This window comes from Carettochelys insculpta, chromosome 28 (assembly GCF_033958435.1).
Source record: "Carettochelys insculpta isolate YL-2023 chromosome 28, ASM3395843v1, whole genome shotgun sequence".
NCBI classification, from domain to species: domain Eukaryota; kingdom Metazoa; phylum Chordata; order Testudines; family Carettochelyidae; genus Carettochelys; species Carettochelys insculpta.
Window position 1 is genome coordinate 15,213,645 of NC_134164.1, and position 26,949 is coordinate 15,240,593.

Consider the following 26,949-nt stretch of genomic DNA (forward strand, 5'->3'; position numbering starts at 1 on the left):
GAATGATGAACCATCTAGAGAACATGAGCTCTGACGGAAGAGTGAAAGAACTGAGCTGCTTTAGTTTAGAGAAGAGAAGGCAGAGGGATCATGAGAGCAGGTGTCAAGTACAGGGGTCCTGGTTATAAGTCCAGTTATGTCCCTAAATAATGTAGTTCATAGCAAAATAACTTATAAAGGGGAATTAATATCCGTAGGGAATAATGTAATGAGCTTGAGATACTTTCCCAAAACACAGGTCACACACATGTGGTATATATAATGTACCTATAACCCACAAAAACAATGCATAGAAATAAATAAATAGAATAACTGCGTAAAGAATAAAGAATAATAATAAGATAAATAAAGAAGTAGAAACAGTTAGAAGCCAGCTTGGCACCAGTTCCCACCAGCTCCCAGACAGTCTCCACTGGCTCCCCGCCGGCTCCCCCCAGTCCCCACAGCTCCCAGCTCCCTGCAGTTCCCCGCTGCTCCCCCGACTCCTCCCAGCTTCCCACAGCTCCCCACCGGCCCCCCAGGATTTCAGGGCTCACTTCCAGGGCCCTGCTCTACAGCACCTGCCGCCCGGCCACCACAAAGCTCCGCTATGTTCCTGGCATTTGGTCCCTCAGCCCCTAAACAATGGAAGTGCGGATCAGTGCAACTTATAATGAATCTCATTTCCCAAATTAATTAACAGCTTATATGCAAAGTGACTTACAACTAGGACCCCCGTACCTCGAAGGTTGTTACAAGGAGGAGGAGAAAACTTGTTCTCCTTGGCCTCTGAGGACAGGACAAGGAGCAATGGGCTTAACCTGCAGCTGAGAGGTTTTGGTTGGCTGTTGGGAAGAAGTTCCCACCTGTCAGGGTGGTTCAGCAGTGCAATAAATGGCCGAGGGAGGTTGTGGAATCTCCACGGCTGGAGACACTTCAGAGCAGGCTGGACAGACACCTGTCGGGGATGGGCTAGATGGTTCTTGGACCTGCCATGAGGGCTGGGGCCGGACTCGATGACCTCGCGAGGTCCCTTCCAGTTCTTGTGTTCCGTGTTTCTCTGAATCGGGGACCCGAGAGATGTGGTGTCCAGCCAGGCTGTGAAGACACGCGGATGTGCCATGAGAGTGGTCCACGTGTGCTGTGAAATTTTGTAAATCCCCCCGCCACACGCACAGAACTCTTTGCAGAGCCGCTGGGGGGTGCAGGGGGACCAAGGACTCTGCACCAGCTGGAGCTCAAGTAACAATGCTGCCTGAGTCCCAGCTGGCACGGGGGTCATCCGTTTCCCCTCCCAGGGGCTGGTGCGGGGCTGGTCACTGGGGCTCTTTGCGGAGCTGCTGGGAGGGGAAACGTGACCCCTGCAGAGCCCGGTTTGTGCCGGGAGCAGCTGACATGGAGCAGCTCTCCGGTGGGGAGCCCGCCCGGCTCCCTGATGTGGCAAGGGGGAGGGAGGGAGGGCAGGAGCTGCCATGAGGAGCTGCGGAGCAGGTGGGAAGATTGGATGGGGCCACCGGGACTCCTGGGTTCTGCATGGGGCTGGGCCGCTGCTCCTTTGCTGCGGGACTGGCGGTGTCACGCCCACGCGCTCTGCCTCTGTTGCCCAGTGGGGCTCAGGGGGCACCTCCCCGGGAGGTCCAGGGGCGGGAGTGTCACTGCTGGTTACCCAGCCTCTGTCCCACCCCCAGGCCCAAGCGGCTTCCCCCAGATCCCAGGGCTGTGGCCGGAGCCCATCGCTGCTCTGGGCCTGTCCCGGCTGCCCCTCAGCAGCGCACCCAGCGCCCGAGAGCGCCGCCTTGCAGCGCCTGCCGCAGGAGCTGCCGTCTCTGCGCGCTGCTTAGGGGGCAGCGCCAGCGCTGGCGGGCGGGCTGGGGCCAGGCAGCTCCTTACGCGGGGAGATGAACGGCACACAGCTGATCTCTCTCCCTTCGCGTTTGCCCAGCAGGGCGGCGGGGGGGGCGCCGCCACTCACAGCCGTGGCTCCTCCTGCGCTCAGCACCTCCGCAGGGCCTCAGCTCAGGGCTGGAGGGACGGGGCTGGGCCCCAGCAGGATGGCAGGCGGGTCCCAGGGCCCCCGGGGGGAGAAGAGGGTTTGCACTCGGCAGAGCTCTCCGGAGACGCTGGGCAGCGCAACCTGGGCCTCGGCTCCCCACGCATAGACTGGCACCGACGCTGGGCTCTCTGGGCAGGACCTGTCTCGTGCCGTGTGTCTGGCCAGGGCCCGTGCGACGGGGTCTGTGCTTGGTGCCAGCCGGGGGTTGGGCTACTTTGCTGATGGGGAAAGCGAGTGGCGGAGAAGGTTGTGGAGTAGCTCAAATGTTGCCTGGCACATTGGCCGCAGAGCTGGGACTGGAACCGGGAGCGCGGCTCTGCCGCCCGTCCTGCCCTGCCCCAAGCTGCGGTGCCAGGGCCTGGCAAATCAGGTGGGAGCGGCGCCGTTCCACTCTCAGAGGCAGCAGCGGCTGCTGCTGGGGGGAGATGGCTGCACACTTCCCGCCTGGCCCCCAGAGTCTCTAGCACGGAGGAGCTGCAAGCGCCAGCCCATGGAAGGGGCTCAGGGGCGTCCCATGCGCTGCAAACGTGAAACCTTCCAGCTGGCTTCCTCCACTGCCTGCAGCCCAGTGAGTCCTGGCAGAGCAGCAGGTGCCAAGTCCAGCCACTCTGTGCACCACTGGCAGGTCCAGCCCTTTCTCTGCAGCGCCCTATCGCTCTGTGCTCCTCCACCAGACCCCGCGGGGGGCTGCCAGCCACACACCCAGCCAGCGGGGCAGAGCCCTCGCCTGCCGGAGCCAGTCTGGCCTTTGCACTACACGGCCCCGGCCCAGGCCCAGGCCCCGGCCCAGGCCCCAGCCACCTCGGGGATGGCCTGGCCGGCCCTGGCTGCTCAGCCAGCCACGACCGTCCTCCCGGGGGGCACTGACCGGCCCGCGCTAACCCAGGCCCTGCGCAGCGGGGGCGTGGCGGGGTCGGTGGAGCAGGCCCTTGGCTCAGAGCAGAACGAGGCGACAGACGTGCCCCTGCGGAGCTGCAGGGCTCTGGGGCAGCTGCTGGAAGGCGAGGGGAGGGAGCTGTTCTGCCGGGCACAGAACCGCACGCCCGTGAGAGGCCAAGCGAGGTCTCACGCCAGGGCTGCCGCTGCTGCAGGGCTGCAAGGTGGGGGCAAGGCCGGTGCGTTTCCACCCCCCAAGCGGCAGGGCGCCAACGTGTGCCGGGGTGCCCCAGCCCTGGGGTGACACTGCCTCGCGCCCGCCTAACACCGGTGTACCCAGCCCGTCCCTTTCCTGCCTCTCTTCACTGCCCTCAGCTCCTGAACCAAACCGCCCTGTGAGCTGCTCAGCCCACCAAGCCGTGGCCAGGCCTCTGCCAGCTGCAGCCTGCGTGGGGCCGCATGCCCAGTGCGTGACGTGGGCCGCGAGCTGAGGGGTTCTGCAGCCGGTGCTGCGCACACACATCTCGGGTGCCTCCTGCTCCCGGGGGGGTTGGGTGCCGGTGCAGCTGGGCCCGGCCTGCGCCGGAGTTCAGGCAGGTAGGTGGGACCCGGGGCCGAGCGAGGACAAGACGGGGCTCTGGTAGCACCACAGCTCAGCAAGCGCCTTTCCGCGAGCGAAACGGTGGCGCCTGCTGTGTAGGCCGCGCGGTGCTTCCCACCTGCCTGACCCCCACCCTCCATCCAGCCCCTGGCTCCAGCCAGCCAGGAGCCTGCGGTGACACTGCCCCTCGCCGCTGTCAGCCGGGGCCGGGGCCGGGCAAGCCAAAGCGTCCGCAGTGTTGGGTCGGCGCTGGCCACTGGCGACCCCGAGCCCGAGGGTTGGCTGCGCTCAGTGCGCGGGTGAGCCGAGCCGCGCCGTGAGAGAGGGCCGGGCACGCTCGCGAGCACGAGGGAGAGAACAAGGAGGAAACGAAGATGCTGGGAATTCTTTGTGACTTGGCTCCAGCTGAGACCCCAGCCAGGTCCCGGCACTGGGCGTCGGCATTCGTGGGGTGCCGGGTGCTGCGCGGCCGCAGCAAGGACTGGGGGGTGAACTCCCACCCGGCTCGGCAGCAGAGGTGAGGGAAGGAGGATGGAGTGTTACAGGGCCGTTACCCTGGAGTCGGAGATGCCCTCTGCTGTAAAGCCCCCGTCACCCTATCTGTCAAGCAGAAAGGATGGGCCTGGGCTGCCCTGACAGCCCCCGCAGTTGTCAGGCTCTCAGCCCCCACTGCCTTGACGGCTGGCTGATGATGCTGCAGAAGCCAGACTGTCCTGGAGCCTGGCCAGAGCCGGGGAGGCAGCACCTGCCGCCGGGGCTGCAACCGTCAGGCCAAGAGCAGTCGCCTTGCAGGGCTGATGGGCGCATCTCTCTGCGCTCAGAGCCGGAGTGGTCACTGGGCGGCGAACGCCCCGCTGCAGCAGCGCAGTAAATCGGTGTTCCCCTGGAGGGTTAGGCCGGCTGGCCATGCAGAGCACTTCGGGTGTCCTCAGGGGGGCAGTAAACAACCCCGGAGCTGCTCTGCATCCGTCTCCTGCAGGTTCCCCGAGATGGCTGCCTGTGGCAGGACACGCTCCTGTGCCTGTCTCAGCTGGGGGCTTTGGGACGCCAGAGCCTTTGCAACCTCCGGGAGTGAGGTATTAGTTCCAGTCGCCATAGCCTGGCAAACAGGAGCAGCCCTTGCACCATTGCCCTGTGCTTGTTCCCATGGGCAGGGGCCAACATCCGACAGTTTCTCGCTGCAGCGAACCCTTCTGCCCCAGCAGGCCAGGCCCCCGTGGCTGGGGCTGGAGATCAGGCCTGGGCCATGGCAGCTTTGATTATTGAAAGGGTTGAGGGGAATCAGTTGGAACCTCTCCTCCACTTTCCCTGGTGATGTCCATCCCACCAAAGAGGGCTGGGGAGGAGCCCCTGCCAGCTAGTGCTGCATCGGACTTTAACAGGGGGCCTGGAAGGCCCACACGGCTGTCAGGTGGAGCAGGGCAGTGAGGACAGGAGCAAGGTGCAGGAGTCCTAGCAGGACAAGTTGAGGGAGGTGCATGTGGACAGTGTGGTGCTTCTTGGGCTGCAAACCCAGACACACCAGGTCCTGGTTGATCTACGGATCCAAAAATCCAGGACTCTCCCCGCTTTGCTGTCCTTGGAGGACTGGCTGGTCACTGCTCCCAACAGCCCCAAACGTCCCCCGGGTGTCACACCACATCAGTACCCCACCACTCTGTGCCAGGGGACAGCCAGTAAAACCACAGCCTCCCGGTCACGCCTGGTGTATGTGTAGCCACAAGGGGCTGCATTTGGGCACTGAAATGGGCATATGGCCACAGCTATTTGCTTTCTTTCTAATTTTAAATGATCACCCCATTAAGTTATGTCAAAAAAATTCATGACATTGCCGGTGGGTGATTTCTGCACCGGTTTTTCCCATACAATAGTCTTCTATTTTTTCGGGGGTGGGGGGCAGAAATCAAATTACCTTTATTAGCTTGCAACAATGAATGGATAGCAGCAGTCAAAGCAAATCATACTTGCAAATGAGCACCGAGCACCAGAGCATTCATAGCTTGAGGAAAACACCAGCCACATTAATAAATGTACAACAAGCACCGCCGAATTCGGAGGTTAAGGGAAACACACTTTGTAGTTTTAAATGCACAGCAGCTGCTACGCTGTTCTCAGCACTTACACTGCAGGCCAGAGAACACCCCAGCACAGCCTGCTGCTGGGGCTGACCATTCAAGCACCTCCCTCAACCGTACAGCTCCACGCTGGGCTCTTATACTGGCCCTGACATCTGGCTGCTCAGAGGCAGCAGACAATGACTCCCCCTCTGCCCTCCGCTCTCTTTGCTTCACAGATACTTCAGGGGACTCAAGAGGCAGCTATAACATTCGGGTATCGTTTATAGTGAAATCCAATCTAGTGAGTAAACAACGGCGGCGGCCCTTCAGCCCACCAAAGGCACTTTCGGCTGCCACGCTGCACTTGCCGAACGGGTAGCTGCGTCTTTCCTTGGTGTTATCGAGGTGGGTTGTCCGGCTCGACAGCCAGGGAGCAATGGGCGGGCCGGTCCCGAGGATCGCTGGTGGCACGATATCGCCAGAGGTAATCCATCAGGTGGCCGAGGCCGTCCCCGGAGCTTGTAGCTCCCTAAACAAAAGAAAGGAGCAGTCACGTCGCCCTCTGTCGTCATGCACCTTCCCTGAGCAGCCGTCACTGCTGGCAGTGGCGTGTGCGCGGTGAGCCGAGAAAAGCCGCCCTCTCTCGCCGCGCGTTCGGCCACGAGCTGGGCTAGCGCCAAGGCAGCTGAAGGAGATTTCAAAGTGGTGGGTGCTCCTGGAGCACTGACAGCCCAGCCCCTGGCCCTCTCCCTGCCTGTTGAGTGCCCCCTGCCATTCAGCAGCCCAGCCTATGCGTTCTGTGCGCAAGAGGCAGAAGAGGCCAGCGCAGCAGCAGCCCCACCGCTCGCCGGCCCTGCGGGCTGTCTGGAGAGGCGCGACTCGGCAGGGCAGCTGCCCAGCTGCTCAGCACAGCCCCGGCTCCTTTCCCCCGGGCCTGGTGATGTCTAACCGCCGCGGCAGAGCCTGGTGGGTGGGGGGGGATGTGCTTTGTCCGACCCTCCGCCGCTGGGAAATGAGGCACTGAAGGTGCAGCCTGAAATCTCATCTCTCACCACCAGCAGGGGGGGAAGTAACAGGTACCACCTGCCCCACCGCGTCTCACTGACACCCTGGGGCCGAGAGGGCCACAACCGCCCTGAGCGTAACGGCCTCCGGGGCGTTCTCGGGGGGCTTTGGCCGAGGGGTAGGCAGCAAGTGGGGCTTCTGGCCCCGGGGAGGTGTGGGAAGCTGCTAGGGATTGTGGGTAAGCACACAAGCTGGGGCTTAGCAGTGACAGATCATCGTACTGGTTAAATCATCAGTAGGTTTCAGAGCTAACATCCCGTGGGGATATATGGGGTAGAAGAAATAGAAGTGGGAGGAAACCTGGGCTGCAGCGACCATGAGATCCTAGATTTCAGGATCTGGACGAAAGGAAGAAGGGTGAGCGGTAACACACAGACCCTTGATTGCAGAAGAGCAGACTTTGATTCCCTAAGAGACCGGATGAGCAGGATCCCTTGGGAAACGAAGATGAAGGGGAAAAGAGTTCAAGAGAACTGGCAGTATTTTAAAGAAGTCTTACTGAAGGCACAGGAACAAACAATCCCGCTGCGTAGTAAGAAATGCAAACATGGTAGGCAACCAGCTCGGCTAAACAGGGAAATCCTTAGTCAGCTTAAAGTCAAAAAGGACGCACACAAGAAATGGAAACGTGGACAGTTGACAAAGGAGGAGTGTAAACATACGGCTGGAGAATGCCGGGCGGTAATCAGGAAAGCGAAAGCACCATTGGAACTGCAACTGGCCAGGGATGTGACGAGTAACAAGAAGGGTTTCTACAGGCATGTCAACAATAAACGGGTTACCAGGGAAGGTGTGGGGCCGTTACTGGGTGAGGGAGGTAACCTAGTGACAGATGATGCAGGAAAAGCTGAAGTACTCAATGCTTTTTTTGCCTCAGTCTTCACGGACAAAGTCAACTTCCCCAGGACGGTCCTAGACGATGCAGTATGGGAAGGTGGAGGGCAGCCATCTGTGGGGAAGGAACAAGTTCTGAGCTATCTAGAAGAACTAGATGTGCACAAGTCCATGGGTCTGGATTTAATGCACCCCCGGGTACTGAGGGAATTGGCAGAGGTCATTGCTGAACCTTTGGCCATTATCCTTGAAAACGCTTCACGATCGGGAGAGATCCCGGATGACTGGAAAAAGGCAAACGTAGTGCCCATCTTTAAAAAAGGAAAGGACAATCCAGGGAGCTATAGACCCGTCAGCCTTACCTCAATCCCTGGGAAAATAATGGAGGGAATCCTCAAGGAATCCATTTTGAAGCACTTGGAAGAGGGAAAAGTGATCAAAAGTAGCCAACATGGATTCACCAGGGGCAAGTCCTGCCTGACCAATCTGATTAGCTTCTATGATGAGGTAACAAGCTCTGTGGACATGGGGAAGTCAGTGGATGTGACTTACCTTGACTTCAGCAAGGCTTTTGATACGGTCTCCCACAACATTCTTGTCCATAAGTTAAGGAAATATGGATTGGATCCTTGGACTATAAGATGGATAGAAAGCTGGCTTGATGGTCAGGCCCAACAGATAGTGGTCAAAGGCTCAATATCTGGATGGCGGTCTGTTTCAAGCGGAGTGCCGCAAGGCTCGGTTCTGGGGCCGGTGTTATTCAACATCTTTATTAACGACCTGGATGAGGGATTGGATTGCACCCTCAGCAAGTTTGCGGATGACACAAAACTAGGGGGAGAGGTAGATTCGTTGGAGGGTAGAGGGAGAATCCAGAGGGACCTGGATAACTTGGAGGACTGGGCCAAAAGAAATCTGATGCGGTTCAATAAGGAGAAGTGCAGAGTCCTGCACCTGGGGCGGAAGAATCCCAAACATTGTTACAGGCTGGGGACCGACTGGCTCAGCAGCAGTACGATGGAAAGGGACCTAAGGGTTATGGTGGATGAAAGGCTGGATATGAGTAAACAGTGTGCCCTTGTAGCCAAGAAGGCTAACGGCATACGAGGGTGCATAAGGAGGAGCATTTTGAGCAGATCTACAGAAGTAGTTATTCCTCTTTATTCGGCACTGGTGAGGCCACATCTGGAATATTGTGTCCAGTTTTGGGCCTCCCCATATAAAAAGGATGTGGATTTGGTGGAGCAGGTTCAGCGAAGGGCAACAAAAATGATTAAGGGTCTGGAGCACAAGACCTATGAGGAGAGGCTGAGGAATTTGGGCTTGTTTAGTTTACAGAAGAGAAGACTGAGGGGTGATTTAATAGCAGCCTTCAACTTCCTGAAGGGGAGCTCTAAAGAGGAGGGTGAGAAACTGTTCTCAGTGGTGTCAGATGGCAGAACAAGGAGTAATGGTCAGAAGTTGAAGAGGGAGAGATGTAGGTTAGATATGAGGAAAAACTACTTCACCAGGCGGGTGGTGAAGCACTGGAATGTGTTGCCTAGAGAGGTGGTGGATTCTCCATCCCTTGAGGTTTTTAAGTTCTGGCTGGACAAGGTCCTGGCTGTGATGACTTAGTGGGGGTTGATCCTGCCTGAGCAGGGGGCTGGACGCGATGACCCCCTGAGGTCCCTTCCAACCCTGTGATTCTGTGATTCCCACCTCCCAGCCCCATTGCTCTGGGCTGGCTGCTGGTGCAGGCAGTGTCACTGCCGCACTTAACCTCCGCTCACGCTGTCTTTGCACCTGGAGGGCTGGGCCTGTACTTCCGCAGGAAAAGCTCGGCCCATGCAGCACGGTTCTGCAGTGAGTGCAGGACTGCGGCGTGCTCGGAGCCCAAGCAGGAGCCACCTGGCGCCCTTCTACCGACGAAACGCAGCAGACGAGGAATTTCCACGCCAGACTGGGTCTGCCAGCTGCTCGGCAGCTGCACATCTGGTGTGGAAGGGCCCGGCAGGGCAGAGTCAGCACAATGCAGCCTGAACTCTGGAGGTCCTGGACATGCAGCTTCGCCAGCCCCCGCACTGGGCCTGGCTTTCATTGCTCTTTAGAAACCACGTAAGGGGAGGGTAGGAAGTGCACCCAGAGCCACAGCACAGCGCTGGTGAAATTATACCGATTTACACCAGCCGGGATCCGACTCAGGGCTTGGCCCCGAATCTGCTGTGTCTCCAGCTCCTGCCCGCCAGCATCCCTCCCTTGCAAGCAGCTGGGACACAGGAGTGAGGTGGTGCTGCTGCCCCACGTACATTAGCTAGAGGAGACCATGAATTTGCGCAGCCCAGTTGAATTCCCTGGAGCGCTGCCAGTTCCCCCAGCCGAGATTTGCTCTCTCCCAGCCACAGCCAGCCGCTCCCCCGGTGGGCTCCGGGAACGCAAAGCAGCTGCAGCCGGGTTCCCTGGTCGCTGGCTTTGGGGGAGTTACACTGACTGATGCCAGCCAAAGAGCCATCCGGGGGCTGCCATTCATACCCCGGCTCTGCGCTTCCTTGGGAAGGCCAATGGTGCCAAGCACACGGGGCGCTGCAGGGAACTCGCCTGGCCTGGGCTCGGCCACGTACACCGGATCCGGCCTCGTGCCCAGCCCTGACGGGGCAGGTTCTCGCGGGGCGGCGTGCTGGACTCGGAGCACTGCGCCATCTGGGCGTCCAGTCTCATTCTTCTGCCCTGTACGGACTGGAGCAGGCAGGGAGGCTCGGTGCTTGCGGCAGCCGTGGGACGTCTGCAGCAGACGATGGAGCGAGGCGCAGCTGTCGGGATGTTAGCGAGCGGCTCTGACTGGAGCAGGCACGGAGGCTCGGTGCTTGCGGCAGCCGTGGGACGTCTGCAGCAGACGATGGAGCGAGGTGCAGCTGTCGGGATGTTAGCGAGCGGCTCTGACTGGAGCAGGCACGGAGGCTCGGTGCTTGCGGCAGCCGTGGGACGTCTGCAGCAGAGGATGGAGCGAGGCGCAGCTGTCGGGATGTTAGCGAGCGGCTCTGCACAATGCAGGGGATTCCAAGACCAAGCCTCTCGCCTGGCTCTTGGGCGGCCCCAGCAAAGGCGCTGCTGCCTAGAGGGGACAGAAGTGGGCAAGTTATAATTACTCCAGCTGGAATCTGGCCCTGGCAGCGACGTTACTCCCTCGCCCCTGTGCACAGTGTACGCAGCTGGTTAAAAGCAACAAGCCTCAGAGGACTGAGCATCACTCTCGCTCTGCAGGGTCCCTGCTGTTACCAGCGCTACAGTGACTTGGGCAGGCACAGGCCTTGTGCCTCCCGCTCACTCCAACCTGCTGGAAATGCATCAGAGACCAGACAAAGCACGAACAGCAGCCGAAGAAATGGGAACAAGTGCTTGCCCCGGTCACTAGCAGAACCAGGAAAAGGGCCCAGGCGTCCAGGCTCCTGCTCCACTCGGACACTCTACCTGTAATGGTCCTGGTCCTCCCCTCCCAGCCCAGGAAAATCCTCCGCCTGAGGCATCTGTCCTCCTGTGCGCTAGGTGCTGGCTCAGACGTCCACCCAGCCCCAGCTGCTGCTGCTGCTGCTGCTGCTGCTCTGGACAACCTGAAATGAGCTAACAACTGCTGTCCAAAGGGCTTGGCCCAGTCCGACTCTCCAAGGCAGGCCCTGGCTGGGTCACTGGCAGCAGGGACCAAGCCTGGACCAGCAGCTCCAGCTCCGGCTCTTGGCAAGGGGGACAGAGTGAGACGTCACTGCAGCCCTGGCTAGTTTGCTGGTCTGTAGCCTCTGTGGCTGTGTCTGGCTCCAATCTGCCCTTCTGCAAACCAGGAGCAAACCCCAGGACCAAAAACCTCCTGCCGCAACTCATAACTACCCTCTGAGAACGGTTAGCCATCCAGTAAGGTGGGGGTGGGCTGCATAACTGGCTGGATAACCGTTCTCAGAGGGTAGTTATCGATGGTTCGCAGTCATGCTGGAAGTCCATAACAAGTGGGGTTCTGCAGGGATCTGTTGTGGGACCGGTTCTATTCAATATCTTCATCAACGATTTAGAAATTGGCGCAGAGAGTATGCTTATTAAGTTTGCAGATGATACCAAGCTGTGAGGGATTGCCGGTGATTTGGAGGACAGGGTCAGAATTCAGAATGATCTGGACAAACTGGAGAAATGGTTTGAAGTAAACAGAATGAAGTTTAATAAGGACAAATGCAAAGTGCTCCACTTAGGAAAGAACAAGCTGTCTCATACATACAAAATGCGAAGTGACAGTCTAACAAGGAGTACTGCAGAAAGGAATTTAGGGGTCATAGGCTACGTCTACACGAGCCCCAAACTTAGAAATGGCCACGGAAATGGCCATTTCGAAGTTTACTAATGAAGCGCTGAAATGCATATTCAGCGCCTCATTAGCATGCGGGCGGCAGCGGCACTTCGCAATTGACGTGGTTTTGCCGCCGTGCGTCTCGTCCCGACGGGGCGCCTTTTCGAAAGGACCCCACCTACTTCGAAGTCCCATCAGCTGATGGGAATAAGGGGACTTCGAAGTAGGTGGGGTCCTTTCGAAAAGGCGCCCCCTCGGGACGAGCCGCGCGGCGGCGACGCGCGTCGATTTCAAAGTGCCGCTGCCGCCCGCATGCTAATGAAGCGCTGAATATGCATTTCAGCGCTTCATTAGTAAACTTCGAAATGGCCATTTAAGTGGCCATTTCGAAGTTTGGGGCTTGTGTAGACACGGCCATAGTGGACCACAGGCTAAATATGCGTCAACAGTGTGATGCTGTTGCAAAAAAACCAAACATGATTCTGGGATGCATTAACAGGTGTGTTGTGAGCAAGACACGAGAGTCATTCTCCCGCTCTACTCTGCGCTGGCTAGGCCTCAGCTGGAGTATTGTGTCCAGTTCTGGGTACCATGTTTCAGGAAAGATGTGGAGAAATTGGAGGAGGTCCAGAGAAGAGCAACAAGAATGATGAAAGGTCAAGAGAATATGAGCTCTGAGGGATGACTGATAGAACTGGGCTTGTTTAGTTTAGAAAAGAGAAGACTTAGAGGGGACATGGGAGCGCTCTACAAGTACCTGAAAGAGAGTTACAAAGAGGAGGGAGAAAAATTGTTCTCCTTGGCCTCTGAGGACAGGAGGAGGAGCAATGGGCTTAAACTGCAGCAAGAGAGGCTTACGGTGGACTTTAGGAAGAAGTTCCCAACTGTGAGGGTGGTTAAACAGTGGAATAAATTGCTTAGGGAGGTTGTGGAATCTCCATCACTGGAGATATTTAAGAGCAGGTTGGACAGACACCTGTCGGGGATGGTCTAGATGGTGGTTGGTCCTGCCAAGAGGTTAGGGGCTGGACTCGATGACGGCTGGAGGTTCCTTCCAGTCTAGTGCTCTGTGATTCTGTGTACAGACCTAGGGAGACCGTTTTACCTCCAGCGCTTCTGGCCTTGTGGAGCAGAGCTTGTAACCTCCCAGAGGTGAGGTGAGGTGTTCAGGGCAGGCAGCCCACGCGCAGGCTTTGCTAATTAAAATCCTGTGTTCTCTCCTGTGCTGTGTGGTGCTCAGGTGTGAGTGTTAATCTGGGCCAAACACTTGGAAATTAAAGTTGGTAATTTGCAACCCTGACTTTGAACAGCCCTGGTATAGAGCCAGCCTTATGGTGCTCGAGCTGCCATCTTTCCCAGCCGCAGGTGTCCTGCCTGACACGCAGGGCAGTGCCGAAGAGGGGAACGACTCGGCATTTGACCCTCTCAGGTGGGAGGCACCTTGGGACAGTGGTGGTTTGGAGAAGGCTTCAGCCGGTGCAGGTCAGGGTGCAGCACAAACCACTTTGTTACTGTCCCCAGTTTGTGAGATTTTCCTTCTCCCCCAAACCCGGCGTGCTGTGTGCAAACCGAGCCCCTGGGGCTTTCCCTCTCCAGGCCTGATACACGTATTGTAGCGATAAAGGAGTTACTGGTGGTGACTGTAAGAGGGATGGGGGCCCCTCACCTGCCCCCACTTTGTTGTCCTGCTTCCACACTGCCCCTTCCCCGTGAGCCTCCGCCCTTGTGCCCTCTTCCGCCCTCACACCGCCAACACTGCCTGTGGCTCCGCCCTCACACCGCCTCCTCCACCTAAGACTCCGCCCTCACCCTGCCAACACTGCCTGTGGCTCTGCCCTCACACCGCCTCCTCCACCTAAGACTCCTCCCTCACGCCGCCAACACTGCCTGTGGCTCCGCCCTCACACCGCCAACGCTGCCTGTGGCTCCACCCTCACATCGCCTCCTCTGCCTGAGACTCCGCCCTCACACCGCCAACACTGCCTGTGGCTCCGCCCTCACACCACTTCCTCCGCCCGAGACTCCGCCCTGTCTGCTCCTTTCTGCCCCGCCCCCATCTCTCACCCTTGTGCCCAGTGAAGAGGGAGGGCTATACGGGGAGGTATTGTCCACTCTGGCCTGGTGCCCCTGCTCAAAGCCGCGTTGTGGTGCCAGCGCTTGGCCCTGCCTGGCTGGTAGGTCATACTGGCTTTTAGCGCATCAGCGAGCCTGATATGTCAGCAAAGTTTGTGGGGGCATTGCTGAGTGGTGCCTACAGGCGGAGAGGTGCAGGGAGGGCCACTGGGGGGCATGCGGAGAAGCCCCATAGAGCAATTAAAATTGTGGCTCAGGCATGGGGGGGTGTCGCACCTCCCAAGTATTCCCATGAGTCACCGCTGGGGCGCGTGGGCTGGTGTGGCCAGCAAGCGCCCAGCCTGCTCCCTAATTGCCATGCTCTGGGCTCTCCGTGCACTTGCTCTTGCCAGGTGCAATGGCCAGCGTGGCACTAGGGTGGCACAAGGACTTGGGTGGTCTCTGCTCTGCCCTCCAGGCTGGGCTGAGGCTGGGGGGTGGCAAAGTTGGGTGCACCATTGTCCGTTCAGTCCCTGCCTGCCCCCACCCCGCCTGACGCCAGCCGCTCCTCCGGTAACCAGCTCCCGGGCTCTCAGCTCTTGCGGGGACGGGGACGGGGACGGATGGCAGGGGGATGGGAGCCGAAAGGAGCCAACCCATCTCAGTGTGGGCTCATAGCGTGGCTGCGGCTTTAGCACTCTGAGCCAGCGTCCTGGGTCCCAGGAGAGCAGAGTGACGAGGTGGAGGTGGGGGGATCTTTACCAGGCAGCTCCTGGTGGCGGGAGATGCACTTGTAAGGCACACACTCCCCCGGCAGCGAGAGCGGCCTGGCTACCTGCAGGGAGAGAGGTCATGTCCCAGGCAGGGTTCACACGTGGGGTGAGACGGCTTGGGCGCCAGGGGCCCATTACCCTGCAGCCGCGGGACAGAGGGGGGCGAGTGGGTCACAGGTGGGGTCTCTGCCATGGGCCAGCGCCTTGCCTCGGCTCTGCCCGGCAGAGTGGTGAGTTTAAGCTCCTGGGCTGGGCTTTTGCACGTGCTGGGCAGGCTCCCCAAGGCGAGGCCCGAGAGGCTGCTTAGGCTAAGCCAGCTCTCCACCTGGACTGTGTCTGGGAGCACCTTTCCCAGCCCCGCAGAGGAAATCTTGCTGCTGGCTCCACAGCCTGGCTCTCTTCCTCTCTGAAACCAGCCAGGCAGCAGGGTCAGAGGGCACAGCCTCCCTGGGGCATTTCGGGAAATGCAGCTTGCTCCTGCTCTGCTGGGGGACCATTGAACTGACCCACGGGCTGGTGCCAGGTCACAAGTCACCTTCATGCTGAATGTGGGGCAGGGATCTGCGGTTCTCAATGCTCTCCTTACTGCAGGGCAGGAACCTGTCCCACAGGAGGGGTGCACGCTCGGTCAGAGCGCTGGGAAAGTGGGGGTGCATATCCCTGCTAGACAGCAAGCTCATCCGAGGCCTGATTTCACCCCTTGCCCCCCACTCTTCAAAGGGTGAGTTAAATAGGGTTCAGCAGGCGCCTCTTTGTTATGTTGGGGGCTCAGTCACAGCTGACCTCTGTGTGGGTAGGACTGTATCTCTGCCCTCCCTGCTCGGAGCTGAAATCGCTGAGAGACGGATGTGTGGAGCTCACAGCAGAGAGGCAGGTGGCAGCAGAAGGTTGAGGCCTACGATGGTGTCCCTTTGCCTGCAAGCTTAATCACTCGGTGGGGATTAGATTTCAGGGACAGGACAGCTCTCCTCTTGCGGGCAGAGAGGCCGAGTGGAAGTGACGCTTGCTAAGGATTTCCCAGTCGGTTTTTTCCCCGATGCAATCAATGTTGTGATCAGCAGTGGGCTTCCGTCCTCCACGCCGCCGTGTCCAGTCAGACAGTTCTCTCCTTCTTCTGATTATCGGTGGGGACGTGAGACTTGTGAGGGGCATCGCTGTGGTGAAAGCATTCTTGGAGGTGGAGTTTGCAGAAGAATTCTTAGGTCTCTGCATGTCACTAAGGCCTCAGGTTCTGTGGGGAGGCAAGTTCAGGCCCTCAGAGAGGACGGACAGTTCAGCCCCGCACAGGGTAGTCTGATTAAATTGCTGGTGTTCAGGTGTCATGTAGTGTCCACGTGGAGGGTACTGGTGTCACGCTGCCTCCCGGGGTTCGTGTTCTGTGGCTAGTGAAACTCAGAACCTTGAACTTCATGATTTCATGTATCAGAGAGGGAGCCGTGTTAGTCTGTAGCTTCGAGAACAACAAGAAGTCGTGTGGCACCGTGTAGACGAACAGATATTTTGGAGCATAAGCTTTTGTGGTCAAAGACCCGCTTCATCAGATGCATGAGTGTGGGGGTGGTTTCAGAGGGGTATTTAAAGAGTGGGGTCCCAGTAAAAGGGACGGCCAGAGCTGACAAGGTCTATTCAGCATGGTGGAAATGGCCCAGTATCAACAGTACTTATCAAAGACTTAAAAACAAGTTAGATCAGACAGGGGGATGTGAGCCTTTGTCAGAGTCTAATGGGGAGATATTGGCTACGTCTACACGTGCAGCCAACACGTGCGACATCGAAATAGTCTATTTTGATGAATAACGTCTACACATCCTCCAGGGCCAGCAACGTCGATGTTCAACTTCGACATTGCTCAGCCCAACATCGAAATAGGCGCAGCGAGGGAACGTCTACACGTCAAAGTAGCACACATCGAAATAGGGATGCCAGGCACAGCTGCAGACAGGGTCACAGGGCGGACTCAACAGCCAGCCGCTCCCTTAAAGGGCCCCTCCCAGACACAGTTGCACTAAACAACACAAGATACACAGATCTGACAACTGGTTGCAGACCCTGTGCCTGCAGCATAGATCCCCAGCTGCCGCAGAAGCAGCCAGAAGCCCTGGGCTAAGGGCTGCTGCCCACGGTGACCATAGAGCCCTGCAGGGGCTGGAGAGAGAGCATCTCTCAACCCCCCAGCTGATGGCCGCCATGGAGGACCCAGCAATTTCGACGTTGCGGGACGCGGATCGTCTACACGGTTCCTACTTCGACGTTGAACGTCGAAGTAGGGCGCTATTCCTATCTCCTCATGAGGTTAGCGACTTCGACGTCTCGCCGCCTAATGTCGAAGTTAACTTCGAAATAGCGCCCGATGCGTGTAGACGCGACGGGCGCTATTTCGAAGTTGGTGCCGCTACTTCGAAGTAGCGTGCACGTGTAGACGCAGCTATTAACACCCAGAGCAGAGAAGCTGTCTTGTAAGTTGCAAGCCACTCCAGTCTCTGTTTAATCCTTGGTTAATGGAGTCAGATTTGCAAATAAATTGCAGCTCAGAGATTTCTCTCTCCATTTGATTTCTGAAATTTCTTTGTTTCAGGATTGTCACCCTTAAATCTGCCACTGAGTGTCCAGGGAGATTGAAGTGTTCCCCCACAGGCTTCTGTACATTACTGTCCCTGATGTCTGATTTATGTCCATTTATTCTTTTACGGAGAGACTGTCCAGTCTGGCCAATGTAAATTGCAGTGGGGCATTGCTGGCCCATGATGGCATACATTATATTAGTAGATGTGCAGGTAAAGGAGCCCCTGATGGTATGGTTGATGTTAGGTCCTGTGATGATGTCATGATTCCATGATCACTGCCTCCCAGGCTGCCTGCCACTTTCAAATTCTCAACCAGTTCCTCCCTATTTGTTAAAAAACAAACCTAGAACAGCTTCTCACCTGGTAGATTTCTCCACCTTCTGAAATAGAACATTGTCTTCAATGCAGTCCAAGAGCCTGTTGGATAGCCTGTGCCCTGCTGTCTTATTTTCCCAACAAGTGTGGATAGCTGAAGTCCCCCATTTCCACGAAATCCTGCGCTTTGGATGATTCTGTTAATTGCTTACAAAAAGCCTCATCCACCTCTTCTACCCAGGCAGGTGGTCTCTAGTAGACCCCTACCATGACCTCAGCCTTGTTTTTACCCCTTTTAACCTAACCCAGGGATGCTCAATGCTTCCGTTTCCTACATCCATCTCAATCTCAGGCCAGGTGTGCACATTTTTAATATGTAAGGCAACACTTCCTCCCTGTTTACCCTGCCCATCCTTCTGGAGTAGGCTGTACCCTTCTATACCAATATTCCAACCATGTGGATTACCCCACCAAGTCTCTGCAATACCAGTTATGTCATAGGTGTGGTTATGTATTAGGACTTTGAGTTCTTCCTGCTTATTACCCATACTTCTCGCATTTGTGTGCAGGCATCCAAGATACCTCCTGGTTCTGCTGAGTCCCTCTTTTTTCTCTGTTATTATAGCTCACGTTTCCTCCCATTTCTGGCCCAACACCCAGGTCTCCATGTTTTTCTCTTCCCTGTGGGCTTTGGTCACCTGTCCCCACCAAACCTCGTTTAAAGCCCTTCTCGTGAGGTTAGCCAGGCTGCATCCAAAAATGGTGAACCCCATCCCTGCCTAGCAGTGCCTCTTGGAACAGCATCCTGTGCTCGAGAAAGCCCAAGCGCTCCTGGTGACACCATCTTCACAGCCAGGTATTCCCCTCCAGGATGCACCTGGCTCTGCCTGGGCCCCTGGCTCTGACCAGATGGACTGAGGAGAACACCACCTGCACGCCAAACTCCTCCCCCGGGCTCGGAGCCCTGCAGTCACGCTTGACCTGCTCCACGTCACGCCCCGCGGTCACTCATGCCCACACGGATGAGGCGCATGGGGTAGCGGTCAGTAGGCCGGATGATTCTCGACAACAGCTCCTTAGTGTCTCAGATACAGGCCCTGGCAGGCAGCGTACATCCCGGGGCGTCATGTCAGGGCACCAGATGGTGCCTCCGTCCCCTTCAGAAGAGAGTCTCCAGTTACCACTGCCCTGCGCCTCCTCCTCACAATGGGGGCTGCAGAGCTCCTAGTTGTCCTAACCACAGTAGCCTCCTCGGGCCCCCTTGTTAGCATCTCCCCACTGGTTGTGCTCCCACTGTCGCTAGCTGGTCCCTTCTTTTTTGTAATGAATGGCTGAATGGTCCCTTCTCCGTAGACAACTGCCTTGGCCCCCTCCGCACAAGCTTTGGTGCAATCGTGGGACAGTGGTTGTAACAATGATTTGTACGTCCAGCTTACAGTCCAGGTGCATCGCACGTGGCGAGTGCCAAGCCCTGCTGCGACACGGGCCATTACCCATTGCTGCAGGTGCACTTGGGACGTGCCAGTGCTTGGTTACGGGTGGGCATTCTGCATCCGGGTGGCTGGAGCCTCTTCTGAGCTGGGGCAGTGCATGGCAGCAGCTGGGCTGAGCTTTGCTCTCCCCTTCACCTGAGATTAGTTGTGTGCACGCAGCCAATTCTGCACTTGTTCTGCCTGCATCATAACCTCCTGTGACTCCTGGGGCAAGGTGGCAGCCGCGTTTGCTAGGCGAGCCAAGGGCCCTAGCCATTATCACTGCCTCTACAAGCACTATCAGGCGTGGCGTGCGCGTGCCAGCAGTGCAGTGCCTCAGCTTCGTGCAGGCATTTCTGTCCCCTGTCTCGGTCTGCTACAGCCCCCTATGAGGGCTACTGATGTGCCTCACAGGGGCTGGCCAATGCGGGGTGCACCTGGCACAGAATCAGATTGATGGAAGTCGCTCTAGGCTGTCCCTTTGCAAGCCCTGGGGCTGGACCTGGCTAGGGGGCGGGCCCCCAGGGTACTACAGGGGTTCTGGGCTGTGGCGTACACCACAGGCAGGCAAAGTGGGTTGCTGTGACTGAAAGCCTCTGGAGCAGCACAGAGTTTCGGGCACCCAAAGGTAGCACAAAGCCCCATAACCTCCTTGCTCTCCTGGGGCACTGCTGCAGTGAGCAACATGTGGTGCGCATAATGTCCCGGGCTAGTGCTGGCTGGACAGGGTTTTGCTGCAGAGCTGTTTCTGAGCACCACCCCACCCGCCAGCACTGAGGGCCCCAGCACACCACTGCCACCCTAGCGCAGCAGGGTCAGCTCATGAAATCAATGAGAACCTTCATAGAACCAGAGAATCCTGGGGCTGGAAGGGACCTCAGGAGGTCATCAAGTCCAGCCCCCAGCCTGAAGCAGGATCAACCCAAACTAAATCAAGCCAGCCATGATTTTGTCAAGCCAGGACCTAAAAACCTCGAGGTATGGAGAATCCACCACCTCTCTAGGCAACACATTCCAGTGCTTCACCACCCGCCTGGTGAAGTAGTTTTTCCTAATCTCTAACCTACACCTCTCCCTCTTCAACTTCAGACCATTACTCCTTGTTCTGCCATCTGACACCACTGAGAACAGTTTCTCACCCTCCTCTTTACAGCTCCCCTTCAGGAAGTTGAAGGCTGCTGTCAAATCACCCCTCAGTCTTCTCTTCTATAAACTAAACAAGCCCAAACCCCTCAGTCTATCCTCATAAGTCTTGTGCTCCAGACCCTTAATCTTTTTTGCTGCCCTCAGCTGAACCTGCTCCAGCAAATCCACATCCTTTTTATACTGGGGGGCCCAAAACTGGACACAATATTCCAGACGTGGCCTCACCAGAGCTGAATAGAGGGGAACAACCACTTCTCTAGATCTGCTCGAAATGCTCCTCCTAATGCACCCTGGTATGCCATTAGCCTGCTTGGCTACCAGGGCACACTGTTTACTCACATCCAGGCTTTCATCCACCATAACCCCTAGGTCCCTTTCCATCGTACTGCTGCTGAGCCAGTCGGTCCCCAGCCTGTAACAATGCTTGGGATTCTTCCTTCCTCAGATAAAGCCCACAGCCCCCAGGCAGGGAGAGGCACTGAACAAAAGGGCAGACCGATTCTCCTTCCCTCCTCCTAGCCGCATTTTGAAAATGATGTTGATTTTGTGCTCTTTGCCTGACAAATATGCATGAGAAATCTGCCCTTTGCCGAATTCGGTCAGAGCCGGAGAGAATACGGGGCAGTGTTAAATAGGCTGCTGCGCTGATGCTGCTCCAGCCTCAGCAGGTTGCTCCCCATTTACGCCAGGAAATGAGGCAAGCAACCTCTGGCACACAATCCCAGCCCACCAGGGAATTCTTCAAGGGTAATTGGACGAGCTCTCCTTGGGGCACCAGACGGCGGGAACAGCGCTGGCTGCTTTTCTCAGCTCCGTCTTCATTTAGGAAGTTGAACAGGTACCGAAATCCAGCCAGGTAAGTAGCGGAGACAAGCGCAATAATGGCAGCTGCAAGCTTTGTTCAGAGAGCCGCTGCATGGCAAAGTCCAGGCTGGAGCTCTCTGGCTAACAGGGTGTTCCCGTGATGGAGAGTGAGCGCCCCTCTGTTACCCACTCAGTGCCACGTCTACCAGTGTTATTAACCCGAGCGAGCTCCCTGACTATGCAGCTTTTAACGTGCAGCTATCAAATGTGACAATGAACAGGTGTGCTGGGTTCTTTGCATCTCGTCAGAGCAGTGAACAAACAGGAACCACATCCCAAATCTCTCTCTCATCTCTCTTTTGCTGGGAATGTAACTGGTGCATTCGTTTTTCCGTACCATCCGTCCCCTGCACTCCTGGAGTCGCTCCCCCTTGGCTGAGCTATTTGTCTTTTTCCAGGGCAGGCTCTCAGGAGCCGAGCAGCTCCCACAGATGAGAGATTAATTTTTCACTGCATCTCATGTCACCGTTTCCACTGGGAAGCCCCAGAAGTGTTACTCAAGGATCATTGGGTAATGAATCGCCGACAGTTTGTGGCACCTGGTTATAGATAGCAGCCCAGTGCTCTTTAATGACTGGCCACAATACATGAATCACATCTCCTATTTCAGCTCTTATCTGTCCCCACACACCGCTATCTAGCTACCTATCTAACCCATACTGATTGTTACTTATCATCTTCTGAGTGTTTGCAAATCGATCGCTTAGTTATTGGCTCCACTCCTTTCCTGGGCATCGAAGTTCGGCTGACAGGTCTGCAATGCCCCAGGTTGTCCAGATCTCTCTTTTTATGGACTGGCGCTATCATTTGTCCGTCTTCTGTGACTTTTAAGAAATAAACTCTGATACCGCCGATACCACAGGCTTGCCGGGGCGGAAGGGCGCTGGGGTGCGCTGCTCTGCACAGGGAGGGGCCTGGCCTAGGCCGAGAGGCCGGGGCGAGGAGTCTGCCGTGAGATAGGCGGGGGCTGGCCGGGGGCGAGGGCTGACAGGCATCTCTCCTCCCCAGGTGCGGGCCAGCGCCATCGCACAGGATGCCGACCAGAACTACGACTACGCCAGCAACAGCGTCATCCTGCACCTGGACGCCGGCGACGAGGTCTTCGTCAAGCTGGACGGCGGCAAAGCCCACGGTGGCAACAACAACAAATACAGCACCTTCTCGGGCTTCATCATCTACTCGGACTGAGCCGCTCCCGACAGGCTTGGGGGCGAGGCGGCAGGGCCAGGCCTGGGCTCCGGCCATGGGGCGCAGGAGGGCGCCTGCCTGCCTGCTCGTCCACAGTGAGACTGACACGTGCCCCCATCGCCATCTTCCTCCATAGCCCCGGTGAGCCCCACCCCCCCAACCATCATCCAGCCCCATCCTGAGCCCCTTCCCAGCCAACCTTGGTGACACAGACCGACTGAGCCCTGTCCCACCCCCTCCGTGACCACACAGCCCGAGTGAGCCCTGTCCCACACCCCCCCTGCACCCACACAGCACCCGTGTCCCCATCCCACCCCCTCTGTGACCACACAGCCCGAGTGAGCCCTGTCCCACACCCCCCCTGCGACCACGCAGCCCCCGTGTCCCCATCCCACCCCCTCCGTGACCACACAGCCCGAGTGAGCCCTGTCCCACACCCCCCCTGCGCCCACACAGCCCCCGTGTCCTCATCCCACCCCCTTTGTGACCACACAGCCCGAGTGAGCCCTGTCCCACACCCCCCCCTGCGCCCACACAGCCCCCGTGTCCCCATCCCACCCCCTCCGTGACCACACAGCCCGAGTGAGCCCTGTCCCACACCCCCCCTGCGACCACGCAGCCCCCGTGTCCCCATCCCACCCCCTCCGTGACCACACAGCCCGAGTGAGCCCTGTCCCACACCCCCCCTGCGCCCACACAGCCCCCGTGTCCCCATCCCACCCCCTCCGTGACCACACAGCCCGAGTGAGCCCTGTCCCACACCCCCTGCGCCCACACAGCCCCCGTGTCCTCATCCCACCCCCTCCGTGACCACACAGCCCGAGTGAGCCCTGTCCCACACCCCCTGCGCCCACACAGCCCCCGTGTCCCCATCCCACCCCCTCCGTGACCACACAGCCCCCGTGTCCCCATCCCACCCCCTCCGTGACCACACAGCCCTAGTGAGCCCTGTCCCACACCCCCTGCGGCCACGCAGCCCCCGTGTCCTCATCCCACCCCCTCCGTGACCACACAGCCCTAGTGAGCCCTGTCCCACACCCCCTGCGGCCACGCAGCCCCCGTGTCCCCATCCCACCCCCTCCGTGACCACACAGCCCTAGTGAGCCCTGTCCCACACCCCCTGCGGCCACGCAGCCCCCGTGTCCCCATCCCACCCCCTCCGTGACCACACAGCCCTAGTGAGCCCTGTCCCACACCCCCTACGCCCACGCAGCCCCCGTGTCCCCATCCCACCCCCTCCGTGACCACACAGCCCGAGTGAGCCCTGTCCCACACCCCCTGCGCCCACACAGCCCCCGTGTCCCCATCCCACCCCCTCCGTGACCACACAGCCCTAGTGAGCCCTGTCCCACACCCCCTACGCCCACGCAGCCCCCGTGTCCCCATCCCACCCCCTCCGTGACCACACAGCCCTAGTGAGCCCTGTCCCACACCCCCTGCGGCCACGCAGCCCCCGTGTCCTCATCCCACCCCCTCCGTGACCACACAGCCCTAGTGAGCCCTGTCCCACACCCCCTGCGGCCACGCAGCCCCCATGTCCCCATCCCACCCCCTCCGTGACCACAGAGCCCGAGTGAGCCCTGTCCCATACCCCCTGCGCCCACACAGCCCCCGTGTCCCCATCCCACCCCCTCCGTGACCACAGAGCCCGAGTGAGCCCTGTCCCACACCCCCTGCGGCCACGCAGCCCCCGTGTCCCCATCCCACCCCCTCCGTGACCACACAGCCCTAGTGAGCCCTGTCCCACACCCCCTACGCCCACACAGCCCCCGTGTCCCCATCCCACCCCCTCCGTGACCACACAGCCCTAGTGAGCCCTGTCCCACACCCACTACGCCCACACAGCCCCCGTGTCCCCATCCCACCCCCTCCGTGACCACACAGCCCTAGTGAGCCCTGTCCCACACCCCCTGCGGCCACGCAGCCCCCGTGTCCTCATCCCACCCCCTCCGTGACCACACAGCCCTAGTGAGCCCTGTCCCACACCCCCTGCGGCCACGCAGCCCCCATGTCCCCATCCCACCCCCTCCGTGACCACAGAGCCCGAGTGAGCCCTGTCCCATACCCCCTGCGCCCACACAGCCCCCGTGTCCCCATCCCACCCCCTCCGTGACCACACAGCCCTAGTGAGCCCTGTCCCACACCCCCTGCGGCCACGCAGCCCGTGTCCTCATCCCACTCCCTCCGTGACCACACAGCCCGAGTGAACCCCATTGGCCTCAACAGCAACTCAGCCCCACCTGAGCCCCTTCCAGCCCTGCAGCTACGCAGCCCCCATGACCTCATTGCACCCCACCATGGCAGTGCTGCCCCAGTGAGCCCCATCTCCCCACCCAATGGACACGTGGCCTCCAACGAGCCCTTTTCACTCACTGACAGCCATGTGTCCACACCAGCTCCTACCAGCCTCTGATGGTCACCCACACCTGCGTGAGGCCCCCTCCACTGCGCCAATGGCCTCGTGCCTCCTGCATTTCCTCCCCCGCTCCTGGGCAGCTGCAGAGCCCCCTACAAGGTCCCCAACAGGCACAGAGCCTGGGGGCAGAGGGCTAGAGGGGAAGGTGCCGGAGAGCAGCCGGCCGGGGGTGGGAGTGGAGAGATAATCCCCCAGAATATAAGCCGTCCTGTGGCCAGTCCTCTCCGTGCCCCCGTTACACCCACTCAGCTCCTGTGCCCGCTTCCCCACACTCCGTGTCCATGCCCCCCGGTCTCGGTCCACCCCAGCTCAGTGCCCTCCCTGCAGACAATGCCCTCCAGCCCTGCTCTGGGTACCCACCCCCCACCCCCCCGGCAGGTCTCAGTGCCCCACTTGTTTTCCATTCCCTGCCCCATCCGGTACCTGCGCCCTCGCTCCCTTTCAGCCCCCCCTCGCCTCCTGCTCCCAATGGCTGTTGTCCCTCCTGCGAGGTGAGAGCCAAGGCTCTCCCAGACCCACCTTGGCAGCCAGCAGCAGGCAGATCCCAGCTGGTCTCCCAGGGACACGGGCAGTCAGCAGCTGCTCCCCGGCTGGCCTGGCTGCTGGGTGCCCCCGACCTGCTCCAGGCGACAGTCCCCCGCCAGCGTGTGCGTGTACAGGGTGTATTTGTATGGAGGGGCCTCTCCGGGGGGGCAGCTGCTCCTTCCCCTGAAGAACAGGAGCAGGCGAGACTATGCCACCATGGGGGCACCACGCCATCACGAGCCGCACGAGGGACCCAGCCATGCCAGTCCCCTCCCACGGCCTACCCTGGCCGCCAGAGCTGGGGGGCCAGGTGGGGGCAGGGATCAATTTTCTTACCAATGTCAGCGCAAATCCCTGGTAAATAAGAGCTGTGATCTCTCCTGAGCCTGGTCTCTTCTTCCACACGCTGCTCCACATGTCCTCTGCTCAGGGCAGAATGGGCTGGAGGGGTGGGAGGTGGGGTGCAGGGGAACGAGGGGGGGCTGCAGCTCAGACACTATCGGTCCAGCCATCTGTCCTTCTGTCCCTCCATCCCTCCCTCTGTCCCGTCAGCCAACCACCAGATCCTCTACCCCCGGGGCCTATCCAACCAGCCACCCCTTCGTCCCTCTGTCCATCCCTCTGTCCAGTCAGCTGCCCTGTGGCCACCTGTCCCTCTGTCCATCCTTCTGTTCCACCAGCCAGCCAGCCCACTGAGCCAGCCGTCTGGCTGTCCATCCATTGGTCCCTCCCCACGTCCGTCCAGTCTCATTCCAGGGGCTTGAATCAAGCAAACATGTAAGCTAATAAATGAACCCCGCACTCACAGCCACTAGGCTGGCATGCTCATGAGAGGAGGTGGCAGTCACCCTGGGAAGGCAGCTGGAGCCGTCGCATGCTAGAAGTGGGCCCTTGCTGCCCTGTCCCCAGGCACACTGAGCACCACCCCCCACCCCCAGGGTTAGGTGAGCTGGCAGGGAGACACAGCAGCCGGAAGGGGAAGGGGCAGAAATGGGGAGAAAGCAGCTGCAGGAAGGGAAGGGATGAGCTTGGGGTCGCACAAGATGCCCAAGTGACTGGTCTCCGGAAGTACTGGCTCATTAGCTCTGTGACCACCTGCAGTCTGGGGGGAGTCCCCAGAACTGCTGGGGTTCCCCCGGTGCATAGGCCCAGAGTGGAGGTGGGAGAAGACACCAGGGGGGCGATAGCAGAGAGTGGGGCAGGGAGGGGCCTGGGACCTGCGGCAGCTGAGCACCGTAGCAGCAAACAGACAGGCTAGAGCACTCCTGTGCCAGGTGGGGTGCCCAGGCAGAGCAGAGGTGAGGGAGCCATGCAAGCACCCCATGGCCCAGGGTGAGCTCCTTCCACCAGGGCTGGGGATGGGAGGGTCTGGCAGCCTGTCTCTCCTGGGCACCGCTGTAGTAAGACGGGGTTTCTGAGCACAGGTAGAGGAATCAATCCAGGGCATCTTTGCTTAAAATTCCAACCCTTACAGCCCCAGGCTGGGATTTCCTTCTCACTAAGTCAAATCCAACCAGCCTCCACAGCACCTGTGCCAGCCCCACTGGCCAGCCAGAAGCCACACAAGCAAACCCCCAGACTACTCAGCTGTTCTACCAGCCCAGCCCAGACCAACAGCTCCTAACTTTAGGTGAGCGGTTTTTGGAACCCATTTCACCAACACCACACAGAGTCTCCCAGCCCCGGTCAATAAAAACTTGGATCTTACCCAAATCACCGCACTTGCCAGATCCTTCACATCTAAACATCTAAAGGTTTATTAACTGTAACCCTTCTGTTAATGCCAGATGCCTGCCAGAAGGGCCGGGTTCAACTCTTGTGGGGTTTTCCTGTCAAGGATACAACCAGCTGGCTCGAGCCCCC

At 58.8% G+C, this 26,949-nt stretch overlaps 1 protein-coding gene across 1 annotated transcript in view; it reads left to right on the forward strand.

Moving 5' to 3' along the window:
• The window catches only part of C1QL1 (complement C1q like 1), a 47,145-nt gene extending 24,826 nt beyond the window's left edge, over window positions 1-22,319 (forward strand). Inside the window, exon 2 of the mRNA XM_074979130.1 lies at window positions 21,966-22,319. Coding sequence (XP_074835231.1) covers window positions 21,966-22,145 — 180 coding nt within the window. The 3' untranslated portion in view covers window positions 22,146-22,319. The remainder of the gene's footprint in view (window positions 1-21,965) is intronic.
• The last annotated feature ends 4,630 nt before the right edge of the window (window positions 22,320-26,949 follow it).